Genomic DNA, 27,890 nt, shown 5'->3' with positions numbered 1-27,890 from the left:
AGACTACGGAAGGAGTCTGCTTATACCAGAGCCCCTTCCAACCAGGATTTCTTGTGCCCCAGCTGGTCAAGATCCTGCAGATCAAGGATTGGTTTCTTCAGTCACCACGATCATGCCAACTGCCACAGAGACAAGCCTTCTCCTGATCTTCACCTGCGAAGAACCTGCCATCAATTCGGAAATTCTGTTGAGCATCAGATCCCTTTATGATGCTAAATGGAAGCTCAAGGAACGACACCTCATCTTTCGATTATGCATTTTACAGCCTTGCAAACTCACCACTGAGATCAACAATCTTGGATCATAACCATTGCTCCCATTTTTTCAGACAGCACGATTTGGTAATGATCTTGCTTTTGCCATTTACAGCTCCTTGCGACCAATCTTTTGTCTCTTTACTTGTCCTATTTTGACCCCATTTCCCTAACACTGTTATCTCTTTTGTCATTTAATCACTCCTGTCTTCCAGCCTTCCATAGACTTTCCCTTCTCTTCTATCCTCCCCCTGCCTCTCTTTCCCTGCCTCTGTCCTTGCTTCAAAACTTGTTCCATCTCAAATATTTGTCAGCTCTGATGTAAGTTCATTGCCCTGAAACATTGGGGAAAATTTTCCCAGCCAGGAGGAGGCAGGTTCTGGTGTGTGCCTGGTTGGAAAGTTGCAGAAATTGATATTGGATTGTGATCCAGATGTCGATCGATTTTCTCGGGAATGGGTTTTGAGTTCTGTGTGGACATTCTCTGGGTCTGGATGGAGGTGATTAAAAAGGCAATTATGAGCCTTTTTAACCATGAATTGCTTCTTTCCCAAGAGCAAATGGCACCAGGGTCACCGAGGCGAGTACACAGCGGGAAGAGCTTCTTCAGTGTAACTGACAAGCTGTAAAAACTATGATCAGTTACACTGAAGAGCTCCAGCCATGGCCATTGAGAGTCTGCTGTTCAAAGCACTTCTTCTCTCAGAGAGTGCTTTCACTGTTTGACAGGTGATGGCAAACTGCTTTGAACACGCTTCACCTGTCCAGCACTTCACTAATCTTCAGCTGCACTTCTCTGCTGCCAGTCTTCACCATGGCATGGGAGCAGCTTATGCAACTCCACTGTCCACCTCTACTGAGGGTCAGGAGCAGAAGCCACACCACGGCCCATCGTTGCAGCAGCAGCAGGAGCAACATCAGCAATAGAACCAGCAGTCTTCTCCCCAACCACATGCCTGCCCACAGCAGAGGGGATGGACACCAAGATCCAGTTGAAAATAGGTGACAGCCCCAACATAGGGTTTCCAGGAAGAGGATCAGCTCTCTTGATATGTCTGAGGTATCAGTGCCTCAGGAGGCACAGCTCTCAATGAAGGCCATTGCTGACATCTGAAGCCTCCTGGAACAAGATCTCCATCCCAGCGGAGCAGATGAGCATGCATTGCCAGTGGCCGACAAGTGCCTGTTACTGAAGGGCCACACCCAGACCTTCCCCCGACCCAAGTTGCTGCCTCTCGCCATATTGTGTGCTCTCTTCTCCTGCAAGGAGAGAAAGCAAAGATGTGTGAGTGGCCATTATGGCTTGGGTGCAGAGGAGGGAAGGACAACATTTGAGGAGTGTGAGTGAGACATGGCTGTAGGATCACAATAGACTGAGGGTGAGTGTGAGTGTTGGCTGTTTGGATGGGGATGCGAGGTGCCTGCAGGGAGATGAGTGAGTGGAGCTGCAAGGTGTGTTGTCCTGAGGAGTGCTGTGCTGGAGAATGCTGGGCAAGTCAGAGTGTGGGGTTTGGCACCTGAAAGTGTTTTACCACTCACCTTGTGATGAAACATAGGTATAATAGGCTTAATTAGGTAGAATTTAGACATAATACATGATACCTTTTAGAATTAAAGATTGAATAAATGGTCAGTTTTCAAGACTCTCTGAAATTCCTCATTAAGGGGAAAGGAAAAAAAATCCATTTCAAGATCTTCCAAGGTCTCTGCTACAATGGAATTAGAATATGACACACATTGAAATGTCTATGTGAAGTCAGTCCAGGATGGCTATAAACTTAATTAATTGATAGTGTTAGTGATATGGACAGACTGACTCAACAGGATGGTACAAGGTACCATAAAAAAAATTACAGACAATAAATTACAAAATGAAATGGTACTTACAAAGACAGATGCCTAGTAAACACAATTACAAATATTTGGACCAGATAAAAGCTCACTTCAGAAGAAGAGGATTTCTAGCAAATACGTTAATGGGAATGGTAGCTAATGATATTACCATATATGAATCTCAAAAGCAGGAAAAACACACACAGAAAGGTAACACCTACATTCCAAAAGATAAGATGATAGATTATAAACAGTATAAACATGAGAGTCTTGAATCAAAAAAACAGAAGTATTGAATTCTTCATCAATGCTTCTCAACCTTTGGTACTCAGGGACTTTAAGGTAAAAGTTTACTTTAAATTTTGATGGATATTCTAAGATATTTTGCTGCAACATTGTTAAGGTTGAACTTTTGGATTCTATTTTAGAAATAAGATTATGTTTTATATCTCTTAGTAATCTTTGATATTGTAGTATACTCAGCCACTTAAAATGTATCGCATGATCAACTCTTTAATAAATATATAATAGTTAATAAATAATCTCATGTAGCATTCTGTATACAACTGCAGGAACTCCCTCTCTGTGTCTCCTTAAGTGGGGAGATATTTATTGAATAGTTTCCGAGACCTTTATAATACCTGAGCTATTTATGATTTTGCTGTAATTATTTAAAAATAGGCTATCCGAAAGATAGTAATATTCTGTGTTTGTTTTCTTTCTTTGAGGGAAGAATTCAGTTTTTTGGACCCAAACAAATGTCTGTAGGAATCTGTCTTGTCTGAACTTAATTAAAGGTGACTTTTAGAGATGTACTGTCATGGTCCTGTAGTTTTTTTTCAGAATGTGTGGTTTGCCTTTCAGGCTTGCAAGTGATCAGTATTGCTTTAAGAGCCGGCAAGCCTTAGGAGTTATAGGAAGGTGCATTTTCTTTGCCTTAGGAACAGCCATTTGGAGACTGTGATTCAAAGGGTGCATTTTCGTAACGATAGAGATAGCCACTGTGAGTGAGCCTGATGTGATACATTTGTTACAATTCAGTTTTGAACTGGCTTATGAGTTGAAGACAGTTTGTCCTAACTGAACACACAGACACAGAGGACAGTTGATGTTAGCACTTGGAAAAAGAGCTCTCGACCATTTAAACTGAAGGAATAGGATTTTTAGTTTGTTTAACTGTTATCTCTCAAAATTCTAAGGAAAAGTCAGGCCAAAAACAGAGATCTCTGGTAATTTAAATTGAAGAAAGGGAAGTTAGACTGCGACAATCTTTTATCCCTCAAAAACTCTAAAGTCAGATTGATTCTGTTGAAAGTGTTGGCAAGTCGTTAATTGTTGAAATTCACTGGAGAAGGTAAGCAACATTCCGGAAAGACTTCAAGCAACACTCCGTGAGGAATTCGAGCAACATCCTGTGATGACTTCTGGTAACATCCTGTGAGGACTTCAAGCAACATTGGAGTGTAAATTTGCAAGGACTCTAATTTTTTCTATTTTAAATGTTGTTTATATCTTCATCTTCTTCTTCTTCTTCTTTGGCCTCCTTGTCTCGGGAGACAATGGGAAAGCGCCTGGAGGTGGTCAGTGGTTTGTGAAGCAGCGCCTGGAGTGGCTATAAAAGCCAATACTAGAGTGACAGACTGTTCCACAGGTGCTGCAGAAAAAATTGGTTGTGGGGGCTGTTACACAGTTGGCTCTCCCCTTGCGCTTCTGTCTTTTTTCCTGCCAACTGCTAAGTCTCTTCGACTCGCCACACTTTAGTCCCGCCTTTATGGCTGCCCGCCAGCTCTGGCGGTCACTGGAAACTGACTCCCACAACTTGTGATCAATGTCACAGGGCTTCATGTCGCGTTTGCAGACGTCTTTAAAATGGAGGCATGGACGGCCGATGGGTCAGATACCAGTGGCGAGCTCGCTGTACAATGTGTCCTTGGGGATCTTCCATGCGGCTCACATGGCCAAGCCATCTCAAGCGCCGCTGACTAATGTAGGGTTTATAAGCTTGGGATGTTGGCCGCCTCGAGGACTTCTGTGTTGTAGATACAGTCCTGCCACCTGATGCCAAGGATTCTCCTGAGGCAGCGAAGATAAAATGAATTGAGACATCGCTCTTGGCTAACATACGTTGTCCAGAACTCGCTGCCGTAGAGCAAGGTACTGAGGACACAGGCTTGATACACTCGGACTTTTGTGTTCCGTGTCAGTGCGCCATTTTCCCACACTCTCTTGGCCAATCTGGACATAGCAGTGGAAGCTTTTCCCATGCGCTTGTTGATTTCTGCATCGAAAGACAGGTTTCTCTTCATAGTGTTTAAGAATTTAGTTCTTCTAATTAAAGAGTTAATTTGTTGATTTAAAGACACCTGGTTTGGTTAGCCTCATTCAGGGGTTAATAGATGGTACAATTTGGCTGGGTCTTTCTTTACTTTGGAAAGTTTTCAATGATATGTTAGCCAATCTGTGGAATGACAGGATTGAATTAACAGTGCGTTAGTCCCGCCACAAGCAGAATTGTATATTTTGATTGGGGGCTTTGACAGGAGGTCATAACATTTATTGGGGTCTCGTCCGCGACTGGATTAACACATTAATTGGGGGCTCATGCAAGATTTGAATCACATATTAATTGGGTTTCTCATCTGTGGATTTGATTCATATCTTAATTTGGGGTCTCGCTCGCAATTGAATCATATTTAATTCAGTGGCTGGCGTCTGAGATCAGAATCAGACAAATTTGGAGGACTCATATTTGGAATCATAGTAATTACTCATCTCTGGGATAACATATTCAAATTGGGGTCTTGCATTTGGCATCAGATTAATTTCCCTCGAGTCTGGGATCTTATCAATTGGAAACCTGATTGTTGGGATCTAAATCTGACACCAGTTACAAAGAAATTAAAAGAACCAGGTCTCTTGTCTAATAAGGTACAGTCTATACCATTGTTATGGCATTAGAGGTTGTAGCAGAGTTTTTGGGAAAGCAGAATGTTTCCTTGAGTGACTTGATAACTTTAACGAAGAACAAATTAAAAGAAATAGCAGTGAAATTGGGGTTGGAATTGAAATCAGGTGCCAAATAAAGCGAGATAATTGAAATAATGGCCGAACATCTGGAATTAGTAGAAGAAGATGATGATGATGATAATGCAGATGAAGGGCAATATGAGGAACAAGAAAGCGAATATGAAAGACATGAAGGTAGTAGGTCCCAGAGTGATGCAGTGGAATTGCCTGGGATTCAGTTAGAAATAAAAAAAAAAGGGGGATTCAACAGGAAAAAGAAAAAGCAATAGCAATAAGAAAACTTGCACTTCAGAGAGAAAGTGAAAGAGAAGAGAGAGAATTTAGGCTAAAAGAGATGGAACTAAGACAAAAGGCTAGTCTTGAATTCAGCGAAAATTTGGATCAGGAAGAATCTGAATTTAGATCAGGACCCAGCGAGAAGTTATTTAAAGTTAGACAGGCTCTTCCTAGGAAGAGGAAAGGGATGTAGAGGCATTTTTCATATCTTTTGAAAAAATAGCCAAACAGATGAAATAGCCGAAAGAAAGCTGGACATTGTGCATGTAGGGCAGGCTGGTAGGCAGAGTTCATGAAGTTTATGCAATCCTTTCCGAAGAGGCTTCTGCAGATTATGAGCTGGGAAAAAATGCTGTTCTCACTGTGGATGAGTTAGTCCCTGAAGCTTACCGTCAGAAGTTTATGAACTGACGGAGATTGACTGGGCAGACATATTTAGAATTTGAGAGGGTGAAGCAAATGAATTTTGACCATTGGATACGGGCATTAAAGATAGAAACCACATATGAAAACCTTCGAGAATTAATTCTCTTGGAAGAGTTTAAAAACTCCATTCCTTCAGTAGTGAGAACTCATATAGATAACCTGAAAGTTTTGAAAGCTAGGCAAGCAGCAGAGATTGCTGATGATTTTGAGCTTGTAAATAAGCCAACCTATTTTGTCCATCACCCCCCATAAACCCGAGATGGATAGAAAGTGGGAGAGTGAAAGGAAGGAAAGTAGCTGGGGTCAAGAAGGAACAGCTGGGACAGCCCCAGGATCACCTCCTCAGGTCAGAAAGGAAGGTGCTGAGGGTAGAAGTGAGGTTCGCAAGCCTAAGTGTTATCATTGTAACACAATGGATCATCTTCGTTCAGAGTGTTGGAAATTGCGAGGTAAACCCATAGGACTTGTTGGGGTACGAAAAGTTATTGCAGAGGAAAAGACTCTGACTGAGAGTATAGAAGACCAGGCTATAGCTTTAATGGCAGCTGTGAATGTGAAACCAGATACTAAAACTAAGAGGGGTGTAGAGGTTAAGAATAAAATCCTGAAAGTTATAATGAATTTTTGTCAAAGGGGAGAGTAACTCCATATCCTGTAAGTGAGGCAGGAAAATCTATCATTATACTCAGGGATAAAGGAGTGACCCAAACACTCTTGCTGGGGAAAGATATGAGGTTTCCGCCAGACAGCGCCTTGAACGCTAACGTTTTAGTAAATGGAATTGCCGGGGTGTGTATACCCGTACCTTTGTATAAAGTTCGCCTAGAGAGTAACTTAATATCTGGGATAGTAACTGTAGGAGTTGTCCACAGTTTACCAGTAAAGGGAATTGATCTACTCCTAGGAAATGATTTGGCAGGATCAAAAATATCAGTTTCTCATATGGTTACAGAGGAACCATGTGAAATTAAGGAAATGGAGCAATTTCCGGGAATATTTCCTGCGTGTGTAGTTACCCGAGCAATGGCTAAACAAGATCCATTGTTGGAGGTAAAAGGGGCATCACAAATAGATAATCAGGCATCTGAAACCTTATTTGGGGATTGAAATAATCCAAATGAGATGTTTAACAGATCGTCGATCATTGCAGCACAGCAAGCTGATGCAGAGATCTACCAAATAGCACAGACGGCTCTGTCAGAAGCTGAGGTGAAAGGAGTTCTGGAAGAATATGACAGGGCAAACAGGGTTTTGGGGAGGAAATGGAGACCACCTCATAGACCAGCCGACGAAGACTGGACAGTTATTGAACTGTCCTAAACTGTTGCACCACCTAAATATCGTCGAGGATTATTAAGGTTAGCACACGACATTCTTTTTTAAGGACATAGGGGAATTCGGAAGACCAAATCACACATAAGCAGACATTATTACTGGCCGGCTCTTACAAAGGATGTGAGACAATTTTGTAGGGCATGCCACACCTGTCAAACGGTGGGAAAACCACAACCTACCATAAAACCAGGGGATGAGGTATTAGTGTTGTTACCATCACAGGGAGAACCATTAAAAGCACGGTTCAGTGGCCTATATAGAGTGATCAAAAGAGTGGTTATGGTAGATTACTTGATTGACACCCCTGATCGCCAGATGAAGAACTGCTTGTGTTACATTAATTTGCTCAAACCACAATACCGCAGGGAGGAGGATAAACCAGTACAGGTATGTCAGGTAATCGGGACAGTGGAGAAGGAAAAGGATAGTGAGGATGAGGCAGAATTAGGCCTAGGAAATTCTCAGATTGAACCTTCAACTATCCCATTAGTGAATGAAGACTGGCGAGGAAAATTAAACAATAGGCTTTTAAACTTAGAACCAAAACAGCGTGAAGTCCAAACCAGGGTTTTCACAATGTTTCAAAATGTTTGTAGGGATAAGCCAGGATGTACAACCTCAGCCACACATCATGTGGGTATAGGGGGAGCCGTTCCTTTAAAACAACATCCTTGTTGCTTAGGTCCAGACAGACAGGCCCAAGTGGAAGCAGAGGTACAATGCATGCTGAAGGGCAGCTTAGATGAACCTCGTCAGGACAGCTGGAATTCACAGATGGTCTTGATGTCTAAACTGGTGGGACGGCTCAAACTGTCATAGACGTTAGAAAAGTCACTGTGGTAAAGAAGGCAGACTCCTACCCAAATTCTCAAGTAAACAACTGTTTGGGCAGAGTGGGCAAAACAATGTGTCTTAAAGAGACAAATGTGTTGGAAGGATACTGTCAAATTCTCTTGACACCCCAGGGTGAGAAAAAATCAGCTTCTGTTACACCGGACAGAGTTTTCCAGTGTCAAGTGATGCCACATAGGTTAAGGAGTATTGGAGAAACTTCTCAGAGAATAGTGAACCCAGTAGTGGTTAGTGCTCCGAGCTGTGCAGCTCACCTGGCTGAGGTGATGGACAATAGGGACACTTGGAAGGAAAACATGAAAGAACTGGAAGACGATGCTTGTAAATTTAAAATGAGTTAATTGGAACACCTTTTGAAAATGTAAAGCCGAAATGTTCTGGTAACTTGTTGCTGTAGTCTGAACATTTTTTTTAGAAATGAGTATATCTGTAAAATACATGAACAAAAAGGTTAGCGTTTTTTCAATTTGTATTTTTTTTACTCATTGTAATGAAATGCATTTTTAAAAATTATTCATTCATGGGATGTGGGCATCGCTGGCTAGGCCAGGATTTATTGCCCAGCCCTAATTGCCCTTGAGAAGGTGGTGGTGATTGAAACGCTGCAGTCCGTGTGGGGTTGGTACACCCACAGTGCTGTTAGGAAGGCAGTTCCAGGATTTTGATCCACTGACAGTGAAGGAACATCGATATAGTTCCAAGTCAGGATGGTGTGTGACTTGGAGGGGAAGTTGCAGGTGGAGGTATTCCCATGCATCTGCTGCTCTTGTCCTTGGAGGTGGTAGACGTCATGGGTTTGGAAGTTGCTGTCTGAAGAGCCTTGGTGCATTGCTGCAGTGCATCTTGTAGATGGTACACACTGCTGCCACTGTGCGTTGGTGGTGGAGGGGGTGAATGTTTGTGGATGGGATGTCAATCAAGCTGGCTGCTTTGTCCTGGATGGTGTCGAGCTTCTTGAGTGTTGTTGGAGCTGCACCTATCCAGGCAAGTATTCCATCACACTCCTGATTTGTGCCTTGCAGATGGTGGACAGGCTTTGGGGAGTCAGGAGGTGAGTTATTCGCCTCAGGATTCCTAGCCTCTGACCTGCTTTTGTAGCCACGGTATTTATATGGCCAATCCAGTTCAGTTTCTGGTCAATGGTAGCCCCTAGGATGTTGATAGTGGGAGATTCAGCAATGGTAATGCCATTGAATGTCAAGGGGAGATGGTTAGATTCTCTCTTGTTGGAGATGGTCATTGCCTGACACTTGTGTGGCGCAAATGTTACTTGCCAATTATTAGCCCAAGCCTGGATATTGTCCAGGTCTTGCTGCATTTTTACACAGACTGCTTCAGTATGCAAGCAGTCGCGAATGGTGCTGAATGTTGTGCAATCATCAGCAAACATCCCCACTTATGATCTTATGTTTGAAGGAAGGTCATTGATGAAGCAGCTGAAGATGGTTGGGCCTAGGACACTACCCTGAGGAACTGCTGCAGTGATGTCCTGGAGCTCAGATGATTGATCTCCAACAACCACATCCATCTTCCTTTGCACTAGGTATGACTCCAACCAGCAGAGTGTTTTCCCCCTGATACCCATTGACTCCAGCTTTGCTAGGGCTCCTTGATGCCATACTCGGACAAATGCTGCCTTGATGTCAAGGGCAGTCACTCTCACCTCACCTCCTGAGTTCAGCTCTTTTGTCTATGTTTGAACCAAGACTGTAATCAAGTCAGGAGCTGAGTGGCCCAGGCGGAACCCAAACTGAGCGTCACTGAGCAGGTTATTGCTAAGCATGTGCTGCTTGATGGCACTGTTGATGACACCTTCCATCACTTTACTGATGATTGAGAGTAGGCTGATGGAGTGGTAATTGGCTGGGTTGGACTTGTCCTGCATTTTGTGTACAGGACATACCTGGGCAATTTTCCGGGTAGATGCCAGTGTCAACTATACTGGAACAGATTGACTAGGGGTGTGGCAAGTTCTAGAGCACAGGTCTTCAGTACTATTGCCGGAATATTGTCAGGGCACACAGCCTTTGCAGTATCCAGTGCCTTTAGTCGTTTCTTGATATCACGCAGAGTGAATCGAATTGGCTGAAGTCTGGCATTTGTAATGCTGGGGACTTCTGGAGGGGGCCAAGATGGATCATCAACTCGGCACTTCTGGCTGAAGATTGTTGCAAATGCTTCAGCCTTATCTTTCGCACTGAGGATGGGGATATTTGTGGAGCCATCTCATCCAGTTAGTTGTTTAATTGTCCACCATCATTCATGGCTGGATGCGCCAGGACTGCGGAGCTTAGATCTGATCCGTTGGTTATGGGATCGCTTAGCTCTGTCTATTGCATGCAGTTTACGCAGTTTGGCATGCAAGTAGTCCTGAGTTGACACCTCATTTTGAGGTATGCCTGGTGCTGCTCCTGGCATGTCCTCCTGCACTCTTCATTGAACCAGGGTTGATCTCCTGGCTTGATGGCAATGGTAGGGGGGGGATATGCCAGGCCATGAGGTTACAGATTGTGGTTGAGTACAATTCTGCTGCTGCTGATGGCCAACAGTGCCTCATGGATGCCCAGCTTTGCATTGCTAGATCGGTTCGAAATCTATCCCATTTAGCACAGTGATAGTGCCACACAACACGATGGATAGTATCCGCAATGAGAAGGCGGGTCTTCGTCTCTACAAGGACTGTGCGGTGGTCGCTCCTACCAATACAGTCATGGTCAGAAGCATCTGCGGCAGACAAAGTGGTGACAACAAGGTCCAGTATGCTTTTCCCTCGTGTTGTTTCCCTCACCACCTGCCGCAGACCCAGTCTAGCAGCTATGTCCTTTAGTACTCAGCCAGCTCGGTCAGTAGTGGTGCTACCGAGCCACTCTTGGTGATGGACATTGAAGTCCCCACCCAGAGTACATTTTGTGCCCTTGCCACCCTCAGTGCTTCCTCCAAGTGGTGTTCAACATGGAGGAGTACTGACTCATCAGCTGAGGGAGGGTGGTAGGTGGTAATCAGTAGGAGGTTACCTTGCCCATGTTTGACCTGATGCCATGAGACTTCATGGAGTCCGGAGTCGATGTTGAGGACTCCCAGGGCAACTCCCTCCCTACTGTAGACCTCTGTGCCGCCACCTCTGCTAGGTCTGTCCTGCTGGTGGGACAGGACATACCCAGGGATAGTGATTGCAGTGTCTGGGACATTGTCTGTAAGGTATGATTCCGTGAGTATGACTATGTCAGGCTGTTGCTTGACTAGTCTGTGGGACACTTCTCCCAACTTTGGCACAAGCACCCAGATGCTAGTAAGGAGGACTTTGCAGGGTCGACAGGGCTGGGTTTGCCGTTGTCATTTCCGCTGCCCAGGTCGATGCCGGGTGGTCCGTCCGGTTTCATTCCTTTTTATTGACTTCGTAGTGGTTAGGTACAACTGACTGGTTTGCTAGTCCATTTCAGAGGGCATGTAAGAGTTAACAACATTGCTGTGGGTGTGGAGTCACATGTAGGCCAGGCCAGGTAAGGACAGCAGATTTCCTTCCTGAAAGGACATAAGTGAACCAGATGGGTTTTTACAACAATCGACAATGGTTTCATGGCCATCATTAGACTGGCTTTTAATTACAGATTTATTAATTAAATTCAAATTCCACCTTCTGCTGTGGTGGGATTCAAACCCATGTCCCCAGAGCAATACCCTGGGTCTTTGGGTTACTAGTCCAATGATAATACCACTATGCCACCGCCTCCCCCATTTCAGGAATGGGGTTTCATTCCCCAAGGGGTGGAGGTGTTGTTGTCCTGTAGATTTTTGTTGCAATATGCGGTTTGGCTTTAAGGCTGGCAAGGGATCAATATTGTTTTAAGAGCCGGCAAGCCTTCGGAGTTAGAGGAAGGTGCATTTTCGTTGCCTTAGAAACAGCCATTAGGAGACTGCAATTCAAAGGGTTCATTCTCGTAACCATAGAGATAGCCACTGCGAATGAGCCTGATGCGATACATTTGTTACAATTCAGTTTTGAACAGGCTTATGAATTGAAGACAGTTTGTCCTAACTGAACACAGAGACAGAAGACATAGGCAACTGTGACAAGCACACCTGAAAAAGTGCTCTCAAACATTTGAACTGAAAGAATAGGATTTTTAGTCTGTTTAACTATTATCTCTCAAAATTCTAAGGAAAATTCAGGCCAAAAACAAAGATCTCTGGTAATTTAAGTTGAAGAAAGGGAAGTTAGACTGTGACAATCTTTTATCCCTCAAAAACTCAAAGTCAGATGGATTCTGTTGAAAGCGTTGGCAAGTCGTTAATTGTTGAAATTCGCTGGAAAAGGTAAGCAACATCCTGTGAGGACTTCAAGCAAAATCCTATGAGGACTTTGAGCAACATCCTGTCAGGACTTCGAGCAACATCCTGTGAGGACTTCGAGCAACATCCTTGTTTGGGCTTCAAGCAACATTGGACTGTGAATTTGCAAGGACTCTAATTTCTTTAATTTTAAATGGTTGTTTATATCTTCGTAGTGTTTAAGAATTTAGTTCTTCTAATTGAAGAATTAATTTGTAAATTTAAAGACACCTGGTTTGGTTAGCCTCATTCGGGGGTTAATAGATGGTACAAATTGGCTGGGTCTTTCTTGAATTTGGAAAGCTTTCACTTTAATGTTAGCCGATCTGTGGAACAAAGGGATTGAGTTAACAGTGCGTTAATCCCACAACAATCAGAATTGTATATTTTGATTGGGGGTTTTGACAGGAGCGGTCAGTTGTAAGAGTATGCTTGATTGGGTTTGGTCCCTATAAGGGGTTAAAGTCATAAATCACTTCAGTTGGTGCCCAATGAGTCACTTCAATCTTTCCCGCCCTCGTGAGATACTGGATCCTCTTGGTGCACTGTCTCCAGGCTGGAGGGAGCACACTGCTGCTGCCTACTTCCTCGGCCAGTTCCACCCACACCTGCTTGGTTGGAGAGGGTGTCCTCTTCCTCCTATTCCTGAGTGAGCTCATCTCACTGCAGTCCCTCAGATCCCACAGCAGGACCTCCAGGTAAGAGTGAAAGACCCGAGGAGCAGCTTTCCCCAGTCCCCTCTCCATTCCTGTAGTTGCTGCAGCTTCAGCAATCCAACTGCTGGTGATCCCTTGTAACCCATGCCGTGATCCCTTTAATTTGAAATCCCTCGTTTGACAGAATGGACTTGACATCCCACCCACCCTCACTAATTGGTTGGGTAGCCTAGCAGTGGGATCCTGATGCTGTTTCTCTGAGAAAGAGCCTTGACAAAGTCTGCCCATTCGGAAATCAGGTTGCCGAATCAAAAATGGTCCTGGCAATCCACTAATTGTATAACATTCCACCCATTAACTCTGTTTCTATCTCTAAACCTGCTACCTCATTGTTTTCTAAATTCATTCATGGAATGCAGATAAGCCAGCATTTATTGCCATTCCCTAATTGCCCTTGAGAAGGTGGTGGTGAGCTACCTTCTTGAACCGCTGCAGTCCATGTGGGGTAGGTACACCCACAGTGCTGTTAGGAAGGGCGTTCCAGGATTTTGACCCAGCGACAGTGAAGGAAAGGTGATATAGTTCCAAGTCAAGATGATGTGTGACTTGCAGGGGAACTTGCAGGTGGTGTTGTACCCACAAGCCTGCTATCCTTCTTCTGGGTGGTCGAGGTTGTGGGTTTGGAAGGTGCTGTTGAAAGTGCCTTGACAAGTTGCTACAGTGCATCTTGTAGATAATACACACTGTAGTCACTGTACGCCATTGACAGAGAGAGTGAATGTTTAAGATGGTGGATGGGTGTCGATCAAGTGATTACTTTGTCCTGGATGGCATTGAGCTTCTTGATTGTTGCTGGAGCTGAACTGATCCAGACTGAGTTTTTCCAACATCCTCCGCTAGGGGAAACAGGTCTTTCCTGTCTACTCTATCCAGGCCCCTCATAATTTTGTGCATAATTTTGTACATAATTTTTGTACACCTCAATTAAGTCACCCCTCAGCCTCCTCTGAAACAACTCTAGCCAATCCAATCTTTCCTCAAAGCTGCAATTTTCAAGCCCGGGCAACATTCTTATAAATCTCCTCTGTACTCTCTCCAGAGCAATTATGTCCTTCCTTACTGTGGTGATTAGAACTGTACACAATACTCCAGCTGTGGTCTGACCAGTGTTTTATACAGTTCCAGCATTACATCCTGATTTTGTATTCTATAATTCAGCCAATAAAGGAAAACATTCCATATACCTTCTTCACCATTTTATCTACCTGTCCTGCCACCTTCAGGGACCTGTGGACATGTACTCCAAGGTCTCTCACTTCTTCTACTCCTCTCAATATCCTCCCATTTATTGTGCATTCCCTCGCTTTGTTTGTCCTCCCCAAATGCATTACCTCAAACTTCATCAGAGTGAATTCCATTTGCCGCTTTACCGCCCACTCAGCCAAACCATTGATTTCCTTCTGAAGTCTATAGCTATCCTCTTCAATATCAACTGCATAATAAATGGGAGAATACTGAGAAGTGTAGAGGAACAGAGGGACCTTTGAGTGCATGACCACAGATCCCTGAAGGTGGCTGGAAGGTAGAAAAGATGGTTAAGAAGGCACGTGGGATACTTGCCTTTATTAGTTGAGGCATTGAACATAAGAGCTGGAACTGTATAAAAAACTAGTTAGGCCACAGCTGAAATACTGCATACAGTTCTGGTCACTACACTAAAGGAAAGATATGATTGCACTGGAGAGGGTACAGAGGACATTTACGAGGATATTGCCTGGGCTGGGAATTTTAATTATGAGGACATACTGGTTAGGTTTGTTTACTTTGGAACAGAGGAGGCTGAGGGGAGACCTAATAGGTGTGTATACAATTATCAGAGGTCTAAAAGGAATGAATAGGAAGGTCCTATTCTGCTTGGTTGAGGAGTCTGTAACCAGGGGTCATAGATTTAGGGTATGCGGTAGAAGGTTTAGAGGGTATTCGAGGGGTAATATTTTCACCTAGAGGGTGGTGGGGCTGTGGAACAGACTGGCTGAAAGGGTGGTAAAGGCAGAAACCCTTGTAACATTTAACTAGTTCTTGGATATAAACTTGAAGTGCTGCAACCTACAAGGCTGTGGACCAAGAGTTGGAAAGTGGGATTTGGCTGGTTGCCTACTTGATGAATGGAGATGATGGGCTGAATGTCCTTCTTCTGTGCTGTAAATTTCTATGATATGGCCTCAACATTCTGGATCAGGGAGGGGAAAATCAGCTCTGGTTCCAGCTCCTGATCATTATTCAATGTGTGGGTCTGGACAATGGGTGAGGACAGGATCAGGTCCAATGGTGATGCCACCGCAGTCAATAGATTCACATTCACTGTCTAGGCTTATGCAGGAAGAAGGTCCGTGGAGCAAGTTACAGGAGGGGGAAGAGGTTCCATCAAACTCCCAGACAAGGAGTCGACACCCAGTCAAACAGAACAGGGGGAGGAGGGGGTTCATGTGTTAGAAAAAGGGAGGGAAAAAATAAACAGTGAATTGCAATGCTCTGTAAAAAGTTTGTCTGTTTCTTTAATTGGACAATTTGATGATAATTCTTCATATTTTACACTTATTTTCACAGGGTGCATTGCCTTAGTTAATGCAGTGATAATTGGAGCGATAAAGGATGTGGTGGGCTATATATTCACCAATGACAAGTTAGTAAAAACAAATTCTACAAGTGTAAAAACTCATCAACATGCACTTTCAAAATGGATTTAGAATCAGCTGAAAGCTCTCTGATATTCCTCTTCTCCTTTTCCAGAGAAATTGTTCATTTAGTTGCAGAAGTAATTCCACTCTGTGCTGCTCTTCATTGGGTTAATTCCATGGCTGTGAGTATTTCAGTATCTGTGATTTTCATACAGGTTATCATGTGACATTTCTTTTGTTTGTTACTTTTAATTGTTAACTCCTTTATTTTAAATTTATTGTATTATATCAGTGTAGTTTTACCTTTTTTAATTAGGTCATGGGGCGTGGGCATTGCTGGCATGACCAACGTTTGTTGTCCATCCCCAATTTCCCTTGAGAACAACTGAGTGACTTGCTGGGTCATCTCAGAGGCAGTGAAGAGACAACCACATTGCTGTGGGTCTCAAGTCACATATAGGCTTGACTTGGTAAGGACGGCAGATTTCCTCCCCCGAAGGATGTCAATGAACCAGATGGGTTCCTTTGCCAATCTGGTCATTCCACAGTCACCATTACTGACGCTAGCTTTTTATTCCTGATTTTTATTCAATGAATTGACTTCAACCTCCCCAGCTGCCATGGTAGAGAATTGAACTCATGATGCTAAGATCATTAGTGCAGGTGTCAGAATTACTGATCCAGTAACATAACCAATATTTTACAATAACCCCAAAGCACATTTCTGTTAGATTCTGCATGTCACACTTCATAGTGTTATACTGCATTTCCTACTCAGTTACCGATACAATCCAATCTTAGAATTTTACAGCAGAGAAATAGGATATTCAGCCCAACTGGTCTGTGCCAGTCTCATAGCTGTACTGAAACAACTGGGTATGACAGCAGCTCGCTGTGGTGCACAGGCCTTCAGAACTATGAGCCCCCTTGTCTTTACTGTATCCATTGCAGTCAGCTGCTTCTTAATATCAGGAGGAGTGAAGCAATTCAGAATGACATCGACAGTGTTGATAGTGAAAGACGTCTAAATGTGGTTTATGTGGGATCGTCCACATGGTAATTACCTCCATAAAAGGAGTCTCCGCCTCAACCACCACTGAAGCTAAAGGGGGAGAATCGTGAGGAAATTCATCCCCATTGTCTGCTATCTCTGAATGGTTTGAAGTGTTTCTGTTTTGGGATCACTGTGCTTTTAATTTTAATTGATTGGTTTCGAGCTGAAGCTTGACTGAAAGTGGTGAGAGCAGTTTGAAACATGCAGCCTGCAACAGTGGACGCAGCCTCATGGAAAAAAGTTGACATCACATGACGGGTATCACATTGCGGTGGAGACTGCAGCACAGAGTCGATAGTCACATAGGTTTTTACACAGGAATAGGAGGAGGCCATTCAGCCCCTCGAGCCTGATCCACCATTTAATCAGATAATGGCTGATCTGGACCTGAACTTCTTGTCCCCTCCTTGGCTCCATAACCCTTGATCTCCTGACCCAACAAAAATCCAGCAATCAGTCTTTAAAGCTCCAGTTGTCCCTCAGCATCCATAGCTTTTTGGAGGGAGGTCTGAACAACATGTGCACTTTGAGTTAATGAATTCAGATAAGACTTTCTACTTAAAAGCAAAATACTGCGGATGCTGGAAATCTGAAACAAAAACAAGAAATGCTGGATTCACTCAGCAGGTCTGGCAGCATCTGTGGAAAGAGAAGCAGAGTTAACGTTTCGGGTCAGTGACCCTTCTTCAGAACCCTGTTCCGAAGAAGGGTCACTGACCCGAAACGTTAACTCTGCTTCTCTTTCCACAGATGCTGCCAGACCTGCTGAGTGAATCCAGCAAGAGTTTCTACTTGTTACCTTTAATGTTAACAATACGAGAAAGCGTGTTGACCACATGAGCTATTCCCTACAGAACATCAAGACTGTGTTCAAAATGTAATTATGAATTATTTGAGCACATGTTAAGTAAGTAGATTTAGTTTCCTTCCTGCATAAAATTACAGCAGAATGTTGTGTAATCACTAATATATTCTGTTTATCTGTTCTGCAGACTGTAAGTGGTGGAGTATTACGAGGAACTGGGAAGCAAAAACTGGGAGCTGTCGGTAACCTAGTTGGATTCTGTCTATTTGGGCTTCCCATTGGAATTTCACTGATGTTTGCTCAAAAACTTGGTGTAATTGGTAGGAATTGAGTTTTGTTTTCTTTCTGTCGTTTGATGTTTTGTCAGTATTCTCGTTCTTAGTAAACACAACTAAAAAGTACTCATTAAGTATTCTAGCCTTGTCCTGTGCTTTAAGCATATATCACTCTTTGTCCCCATCAGACCCCACCCTGCCTCTTACTACCCATTTACTAATTACATGCGTCATGAAGACCCCCAACTGCCAAGAATGAGGTATATTAATTTTGTCATATGAACATTAATTTTAAACTGTTGCTGGGAGTGAAGAAATGACTTGTTTAAAAAGAGATCACCAGACACTTGGCTGGACGACATTTGCATACCAAGAGATAGTGCTTGGAGAGACTGATTCAATTAACAGAGACTGGGCAGGACAATGGTGATCCACATCACCACCACCCCGCCCTCCCCTGCCACCGAGAGCGATGGAATCCACAAACGCAGGAGTGGTTAAACAAGCTGGTCACATGACTAACCTGCTGGTCCAGGTTTTTTTGAACTACATACAGGGCAGTTTGGGGTCAGACTGCAGATTGTAACTGAACCTGGAACAAGAGAGCCTCTCTCCTGGCTGGCTCTTTCTTGCTCTCATGTCTCCAGACCCACTGAAGTCGCTTAAACCTCGAGAGAGAAAAGACTCCTACATGGAAACAAATTGAAGCATGCACTGGGTCCCAATGAACAGCAAGACGTACCGGCAAGCAAAGACTGCACATTGAATTTAAAGGACTGTAAATAACTAACAGATATTGCCATAAACTTTTTCCCTTTATTTCTTCTACTTTTTCAGTCTGTGTGTGTTTTAATTGTGTATATGCATGCTAACATGGTCGTGTGGCGTACTCGTAGTCGCTAACTGAATTAGAGATTAAAATGAATAAACTTCCACCTTTCTTGTTTAAATCTAAGAAAACTTGTCGGAGTTCTTTGCTTTACAATTGGAGCAGTGAACAAGGATTCACTGATGGGGAGCTAAAAACATGGTGTTTAAAATTAAACCCGGTTAAGCTTAGACCAGGCAAAGGCTGATAGGAAACCCCTAGACCCCTATTTCACCTGGTCGCAACACATGCCAATAGAAGATTTTTGTGTTCCCTTTTGTTAACTTTGATTCTATTCTCAGTCTCTTTGCCAGTCGAATTTTCCTCTTCACTTCCCCTCTCAACTCATTGTATTTGTCTTGGTTCTCGCTTGAAGAATTCACCTGACATGCATCATGCACCTTTTTCTGTTTCACCATAATCTCTATTACCCTTGTCATCCAAGGAGCCCTGTTTTTGGTTCCCTTACCTTTTGCTCTTGTTGGAATGTATGTAGCTTGCACCTTAAACATCTCCTCCTTAAACATCACCCATTGCTCATTTACAGTTTTTCCTGTCAATCTTTGGTTGCATTTTACTCCGGCTAGGTCCCCTCTACTTTAGATTGTTCTTTGCTGTTCTTCATTACTAATCTAAATCTTACGATACGATAATCACTCTTACACAAATGTTCCCCCAATGGTCCACTTGGCCCATCTCATTTCCCAGCACCAGATCCAGCAATACCTCTTTCCTCGTTGGACTGAGAACATACTGGTCAAGGAAGTTCTCTTGTACACATTTCAGAAATTCCTCCCCCTCCTTTCTCTTTACTCTTGCGTTATCCCAATCAATATTTACAAAATTAAAGTCCCCCAAAATCACCACTCTATAGTTCTTAGATATCTGTCATTTTCCTGCAGATTTGCTTCTGTCTCTCACTAATTGGAGGCCTATCGAATATCCCCAGTAGTGTGATCATCCCTTTTCTGCTTCTCAACTCGAACCAAATGGATTCTGTTCTTGCACCTTCAAGGATATCTTCTCTTTCCAAGACAACAATGTCTTGCCTAATCAGTACTGCCATGCTATCTCCTATTTTACCTTCCCAATCTTTTCTGAACACTTTGCATCCTGGAATATTAAGGGCCCAGTCCTCACCATTTTAAGCCGCGTTTCTATTATTGCCAGTGCATCAACAAGGCTATTTGTGATTGTGGCACCCCAATCTTATTCACCACACTTTGTGCATTTACAGACATGCTGGCTAAACCTCTCTTTGTAATCCTCATAGTCCTTCTTATTCTCCTGCTGTCTAGTATGGTACAACTTCCTTCTCTAATACTATCCAGCACTCACTCCTTTATGCACTTTATTCCTCTTTTCTACCTCTATATACTCGTGCCAATTTAGTTTACACCCTCCCCAACCACACTTGCAAACATCCCACGAGGATATTAGTCCCAGTCCTGTTGAGGTGCAATCTGTCCCTTTTGAATTGGTGCCTCCTGTCTCAGGATTAATCCCAATGACACAAGAATCTGAAGCCTTCCCTCCTGTGCCATGCCTCAAGCCACAGTGATTCTCCCTGTCTTCCTATTTCTACCCTTGCTAGCACATGCCACTGCCACTCCCTAGCTCCTGAAAATCCGACCGGAGGACCTCAATACCTGCCGTCTCTATGTCATTGGTACCAATGCGTGCCACAACATCTGGCTCACTCCCTTCCCCCTGCAGAATATTTTGCACCCTCTGTGATGCCTCCCTGGTGCCAGGGTAAAGGACAGCACACCATTCAGGACTCTGATTGTTACAAAAGTACCTCTCTGTCCCCCTCACAATGGAATCTTCGAGAATGACTGCATTGCTACTCTTTGCTGTTCCCTCCTGTGCAGTCACTTGCCCATTGGTGCCATGGTGCTGACTGCAATCGTTTGAGGTGTCTACAAAGCTGAGTACCAGTTTGAGAGTGGCACACACCCTGAAGACTCCTGCATTTCCTGCCTCTTCCTACTCTTCCAGATTGCCACCCATTTACTATCCTGAAGACTCACTGCCTGTGGGATGGCTCCCTCCTGGAATGTACAATCTAGAAACTCCCATGCTGTCTGATGCTCCACAGTGACTGCAGCTGCCCCTCAAGCATGGAAATCCTGAACTCGAACTGAGGCAGATGGAGACACTTCCTGCACACATGGTCCCCCAAGACACACGACGTGTCCTGAAGTTCCCACATGGCACAAGAATTGCAAGCAATTGTTAGCTGGCCATCCATGATCGAAGAAAAATATCTTTCTTCCTACTTTTATAATCTAGTTAGTATCTTGTATAAACCCTGTGCTAATATTGTTATTAATTCAGTTATAGTTTTACTTACCCCAACAGGAATTCTATTAATCAAAGCTATAAATTTTATACAGTACTTTATAGTTTCCTGGTGCTAGATTGCTAAAGAGGGAAAAAACCCTGAACAGCTGACCAGCCAATCACCTACCTGTGATGTTGTGATCTTGCTTGTTCTGGAAAATACTAGAGTAGGCCCACTCTGAGTTATTCACCACCACTGCTGTTGTCAGGTTCACACTGTCCCCCACTCACTCACATGGGCCATTCCTTGTTTTGTAAAAGACACACAGCAGTACCTCTTCCCTCACTGACCAAATTTCTCAAATTACAGATGCTTAACGGATCCAGGCTAAACAGTGAAGAGTGAAATTTAATACAGATCATTTTTCTTGAGAACCAGTTTATTCACCAACCACACTTGTATCCAACAGTCTCTATTTTCATTTCAAATCACAAATTGAACAATGCCTTCAAATGTTTACCTTTAACAACATTAACCATTAACAGATTCCCCTTCCATTGAAGGAAACTTAAATAATTATAAAGCAAAAGAGAAGAAATGATTTTCCATCTTTCATACAACTCATATTGCAAGGTGTCCCTCTTCTAGGACCTCCAACAATTTCTTGGAACAAGCATTCCTTTTAGTAAAACAGCCTGATAATTGGTGCCTTGCATCAACCCATTTAATCTTCGAGATTTCTTTTCTCTCCAACATTTCTTTTATACTGGTAAAGTCAATCCTTAATCTTTTCTCAGCGCCACTCTGTCAAATGAACGTTATCCCAAAGTGAAATAAAAACAGAAAGTGCTGGAAATACTCAGCAGGTCAGGCAGCATTCTTGGAGAGAGAAACAGAGTTAATGTTTCAGGTCTGTGACCTTTCATCAGAACTGGCAAAAGTTAGAAAAAGAATTAGCTTTTAAGCAAGTGAAGGTGGCAGGGGTTGGTTTGGTGGAGAAGAGAACAAAAGGAAAGGTGTGTAAGAGTGTAGGAGAGATTAAATAACAAAGATGTCAATGGACAAAGGCAAAGAGTGTTTTAATGTTTGTGGTGAAAGACAAATCATTAGTCCAGAGTGTTAATGGCAGAGTAATGAGCAACTCTGTCCAAAAGCACAAGATGCAAAACAGGCTTATAGTTAAAAAATAAAATCAAATCATAAAAAATAGGGGAAAAAAGGCCAGTCATGCTCTGAAATTATTGAACTCAATGTTGAGTCCGCAAGGCTGTAGAATGCCTAATTGAAAGATAAGGTGCTGCTTCTTGAGCTCGTATTGATGGTCACGGAACATTGGATCAGGCCAACGACAGAAATGTGGGTATGAGAGCAGGGGGGAGTGTTGAAATGGCAAGCCACCGAAAGCTCGGGGTCATGCATTCGAACTGAGCAGAGGTTTTCTGCAAAGCCGTCACCCAATCTACGTTTAGTCTCACCAATGTAGAGGTGATTGCATTGAGAGCAGCGAATACAGTATATTAAATTGAAGGAAGTACAAGTAAATCACTGCTTCACCTGGAAGAAGTGTTTGGAATCCTGGATGGTGAGGAGAGAGGAGGTAAAGGGGCAAGTATTACTGCTCCTGTGATTGCATGGGGTGATGCTGCGGGAAGGGGCGAGGTGCTGGTAGTGGACCAGGGTGTCATGGAGGGAACGGTTCCTTCAGAATGCTGACAGGGGAGGGGAAGATGTGTTTGGTGGTGGCATCATGCTGGAGGTGGCGGAAATGGCAGAGGATGATCCTGAAGATGCGAAGGCTGGTGGGTTGGAAAGTGAGGACCCAGGAAACCTGTCGCAGTGCTGGGAGGGAGGGGAAGTGGTGAGGGCAGAATTGAGGGAAATAGGTCAGACATGGTTAGGGGCCCTGACAACCACAGTGAGGGTTGAAGAAAAAGGAAGAAAAAACAGAAGCACTGTTGTGGAAGGTTGTATCATCAGAACAGATGAGTCAGAGATGGAGAAACTGGGAAAATGGGATGGAGTCCTTACAGAAAACAGGGTGTGAGGAAGTGTAGTCAAGGTAACGGTGGGAGACAGTGGGCTCAATGAATTTTAGCGGACAGTCTGTCCCCAGAAGTGGAGACAGAGAATTCGAAGAAGGAAAGGGAAGTGTCAGATAGACTGTGTAAAGGTGAGAGAGGGTGGAAATTGGAAGCAAGGTCGATGAAGTTTTCCAGTTCAGGGTGAGAGCAGGAAGCAGCACTGATACAGTCATCAAGGTACTGGAAAAAGAGGTGAGGGAGGGGCCCGAGTAGGACTGGAACAAGGAATGTTCGACATATCCTAGAAAAAAGACAGGCATAACTAGGACCCATGTGGGTACCCATAGCAAGACCTTCTATTTGAAGGAAGTGAGTGGAGTTGAAGGAGAAGTTGTTCAAAGTAAGAACAAGTTCAGCCAGGCGGAGGAGGGTGATGGTGGATGGGGACTGGTTGGACTCCTTTCAAGGAAGAAGCAGAGAGCTCTCAGGCTGACCATCCCAAAGTGAATGGTTATCCACATAACATTCAATGGGAAAACATTTCTCAGAATGTCCCTTGTGTAGGATTTCTTTCAAAATGTTAGATATGTAAAATTCCATATCTATCACTTCCACTAACACCAGTGTTTCTGCAGCTATAGTGCTGTTAACTACATTTTTAAAATTTTCTTGGCTTCCCAAGCCAAAGGATCAACACTTCCCATGTTTTCCCACCAAGAATATGATAAATCCGGCTGGACTCGAATATCCGTCTGGAAGATTAGCATGAGAAGCATAACTAAAAATGACTAATTTTATGTCTTTCAGATAACTCAATTCTGGAAAATTGAGTGTGCACATCTCCCAGTTTAATTTCTTTCCTGTTTTATTTGCCCTCAAAAACTTTCTCAGTTGTAATGTGTTTCATCACAGTACTAAGTTCCAATATATCATAACTGGTATCAGGTCTTGTCTGGTTACATAACCAGCTTAACAGTCAGGTCAGGCTTTTTAGCTGCTCGGTTTCTTCTTTGAACGCAAGATCATCTTTCTGTGATGACCTGGTCTGATTTATGGGGATCCAATTAACACTTTCTAGATATGATTGTTCATTCAAGGTTATTCCTGACCTATTCTGATTAATGTCTAACCCTATATATTGAAAAGCCCCTGAAGCCTGACTTCCAATCTTAAATTCCCCTTTTTACTTAATAAGCAATTGCTCAAATTCCACAGAAAATCATCGACATGCATCAGAAAGATGCCTGCGCGTTTCTCTTTGTGATTTCAGTAGAACATTGCTGGATCTGCTTTCAGCTGAATACAACCTACTTTCAGCAAGACAGACCTAACCCAGAAATCCCAAACTCTCAACACATCATTCAATCTGTAAACACGTGTTTAATTTCCACAGCTTCCCTTCTGCATCACTCACTACTTTAGGTGGTTTCAAAAAGACTTCTCTTTGAAACTTTTCACCCTTCAAAAATGTGGCTTTTATATCAATCGGCCTACAGTCTCACAAGTATGTGGCGAAGAGAACAAAGAAAATTTTCAAGATTACTTTTCCTGTTGTCGGGGAGTTCACTCTCGCATCTTGATCAAGTCTCTCTTCAAATCCCCAAGCCACAAGTCTCACTTTAGCCTTATAGGTTCTATCTGGGAGTACTTTTTTCAGATGCATCCATCTGTGATAAGGCTGGCTGTCCCTTATCTTATACTACAGAATAGACACCAAATTCCTTCCAACTTTCCAACTCTTTTCGTTTTGCCTCTCATCAATTTTTCTTCTAATTTATTTGCAGCCACCACAACTTCCCAATCATAAGAGCTTCTACTTCTAATAATGTTCCTAGTTGTCTCTGTAGTCCTTATTCCAGTCAAGCTACACCCTTGACTTGCCCTCTTATTTCTTTCTGGACGACTGCTACAGGATCACTCCCTCCCACGGTCAGAGGTCCTGTCACCAGTACATGATCATTTCCTGGTCCCAGAGTTATTTCATTTATCTGCTTTCTGCAACCACTGTCCAATACAGTGCAATTAAATGAATCTGCAACTTGCATAGACATAGTTAGATACAGCACTGAAACAGGCCCTTCGGCCCACCAAGTCTGTGCCACCATTCTCTTACCACCTACCTACACTAGGGGCAATTTACAATGGCCAATTTACCTATCAAGCTGCAAGTCTTTGGCTGTGGGAGGAAACCTGAGCACCCAGCAGAAACCCATGCAGTCACAGGGAGAACTTGCAAACTCCACACAGGCAGTACCCAGAACTGAACCCAGGTCGCTGGAGCGGTGAGGCTGCGGTGCTAACCACTGCGCCACTGTGCTGCCCTTGTACACTCATTGCCAGACTGAAGCATCTTGTGACCAGTACAATTCCCTCAGCACTTCGGAGGCGTCCATGTCATGCATCGTCTCAAAAACCCTGTTGTTCCATTTTGGATAGTTTATCGCATAATGAATTTTGAATCACATCTGAAACACCTGTAATAATTCCCCAGGCATTCTTAGGGTTCATTCATCTGTTACTTCATTCCTGTTATCTGCCAGATTTGTCTCTATCTTCATTTCATTTGTCAGTGATTCTATTGCTGTATTGATGCCTGCGCCTCCTGTCTGAACAATCTTGAAATGCCACGACCAAAGAGTCCTCCATCCTCCGTGACACCACCGAATGCCCCATTCGTGCCATGAAGGCTGCTGGAAATGACAGCTTTCCCAGGAACTTTTTAAAGCATCAGACACCTGATCCAAAAGTGTGTTTGTTTCTGAGAACCTAACTCCAGTTAAGACCAGGAGCCGAGCCATGTGCAACACAGTAGCACAATCCAACAATTTGAAAGGAAGCACTGAATAAGGAATTTCCAAATAGAATTCCTGCAGTCTGTTATATGTTGTGGAAAATTCCATAATATTATCCCTCTATGGAATAACCATTCATCTTTGTAAATTTATCAAAGTCTGACCATGCCTGGTATGCATTTGCTCATCTTTCTTAGAAATGTTATCCATAAAGCTTAATAGAATCTCCAAACCTTCCTCAGTGTCCGACTGACAGGCCTCAAGCTCACAAAATACTTTGTACCTGATCTTGCTTTTGTTAAGAAGTTGCGGTGCCGAGGCACTGGTTTTCTCTTTGGTAAGGATGTAATCCATGTCCACATATCCACTTCACTTTTCCATTGGTCATAAGGTTCAGATTCAGCAAACATCAGTGGGAAATCATACCCTGACATTTTACACTTGGTTTTAGCCATTCTTTTCAAACATAATTCAGATTACAACCTTGCATCAGAAAAAAAAGTTCCCAGTTTCCAATCTTCACCTTTAGATAACCGTCATCTGCTACCATGTTAAATGGATCCAAGCCAAACAGTGAAGAGTGAAACTCAACACAGATCCTTTTCTTGATAGTCAGTTTCTTCACAGAATGCAGCAATACACATCTCTGCCTTCTGTTCACCATCCACACTTGTATCCAGCAGGCTCTCTTTATATTCACTTCAAATCCTTAATTGAACAATGCCTTTCAGCTCTTTACCTTTAACAACATAATTAACCATTAACAACACACTCTGTTGTAGGAGTACTCAGTCGAGCTGGACTTCGTGCTACTTACTTTTGAGTCAAAGGCCTCGTCCAACATCAACACACATCTCCAGCATGGGTCATTAGATATGAATCAGGACTGCGATCCCTGACTGAATTCTTCACGTCCTGAATCCAGGGATGCTGAGACCAAATGTGGCACAAGTAACACCATGCAGGCTGACACCAGCCATCTGATAAAGGAATAGAAGTGGAAGGAAAACACAACAGCATTGCCTCCATACTCACTGCACCATTATTATTTTGCAGGGCTCTGGTCTGGAATATTCATTGGCGTGGCTGGACAACTAGTTTTCTTTCTGATAGTGATTTACAGAATCAACTGGAGTGAAGCATCCGATGAGGTAAGAGCAGAGAATAGAGATTATTTATTACACCAATATTTTTGGTGTAAGTTTTTCTATTTCTCCCATCTCCTTGTCTCCTTGTGCCATGTACTGTACCCAGCTGGCAGAATGAGCAGTCAGTGCATCCCCACACATCTGCCAACATCATTCTTAATCTGCCTGCCAGGGGGCAGTTAAGAGAGTCTCATGGTTACTTTGCCACCCAATAGGAAAGTGCAACTTTTTTATATAAATTATCAATCTGGATGGATGGTGTCATCAACTTTAAGAGTTCGCCAGTGGCACCTTTAAAGTGGCAGAGCCAATAGACTGTAAATCATAAAAAAACTCAACAAATTACATTAAAATTTGGTTCCTGGTGTCAATGATGCACTCCAGTCGCTCCAGTGCCCACTGGCCATGGAAGGCCTCAGGCTTACTGGGGGATACTGTGCGCTCCCTCTCCAGCTACACCTGGGCACAAACATAGTTGTGGAAGAGAGGCAGGTAGCCAAGATGAGCGACCCCTCTACTGCACGCTGCCTGGATCTGTGGTTTGACAACTTAGCCAGGCCCAGGAACAGTCATAGGAAAGTTCAGGGCCTCCCTACAGTTCTCCTTGTCCCCAAGCAAAACAGCTGGGATCAGGAATTCACAGTGTGGGGAACCACGGATACAAGTCACTCTGTGACACATTGCACAGGATCTCCAGAGACACTGGGCTGAATTTTACCAGCCCCTTGATGTTGGGGTTCATGGCGGGGGGCCCGTAATATTCTGCACGGTGAGGCCCGCCTCAACCCCCAACGTCAAGAAGGCCCCGCCGCATATTACCGGCAGTGGGGGGACCTCGGTGTGGCCACCCCCACGCTGCTCGGCAGCGGCAACCCAATTATCATATGTAAGGGGCTACTTACCTCTCCTGATTATGCATCACACTGCCTCTCGCTCCACACTTCCACATTCTACTTTGAACAGGTGGCCATCAC

The 27,890-nt window shown here is 43.6% G+C and overlaps 1 protein-coding gene across 1 annotated transcript in view; it reads left to right on the top strand.

Moving 5' to 3' along the window:
• Positions 1-27,890, top strand: part of LOC137346462 (multidrug and toxin extrusion protein 1-like) — a 90,239-nt gene that overhangs the window by 55,971 nt on the left and 6,378 nt on the right. Inside the window, exons 12-15 of the mRNA XM_068009913.1 lie at positions 15,596-15,671; positions 15,779-15,848; positions 17,713-17,845; positions 26,825-26,919. Coding sequence (XP_067866014.1) covers positions 15,596-15,671; positions 15,779-15,848; positions 17,713-17,845; positions 26,825-26,919 — 374 coding nt within the window. The remainder of the gene's footprint in view (positions 1-15,595; positions 15,672-15,778; positions 15,849-17,712; positions 17,846-26,824; positions 26,920-27,890) is intronic.

This window comes from Heterodontus francisci, chromosome 30 (assembly GCF_036365525.1).
Source record: "Heterodontus francisci isolate sHetFra1 chromosome 30, sHetFra1.hap1, whole genome shotgun sequence".
NCBI lineage: Eukaryota > Metazoa > Chordata > Chondrichthyes > Heterodontiformes > Heterodontidae > Heterodontus > Heterodontus francisci.
The sequence above is the reverse complement of the archived record's forward strand: the minus strand, read 5'-3'. Positions and strand labels throughout refer to the sequence as shown.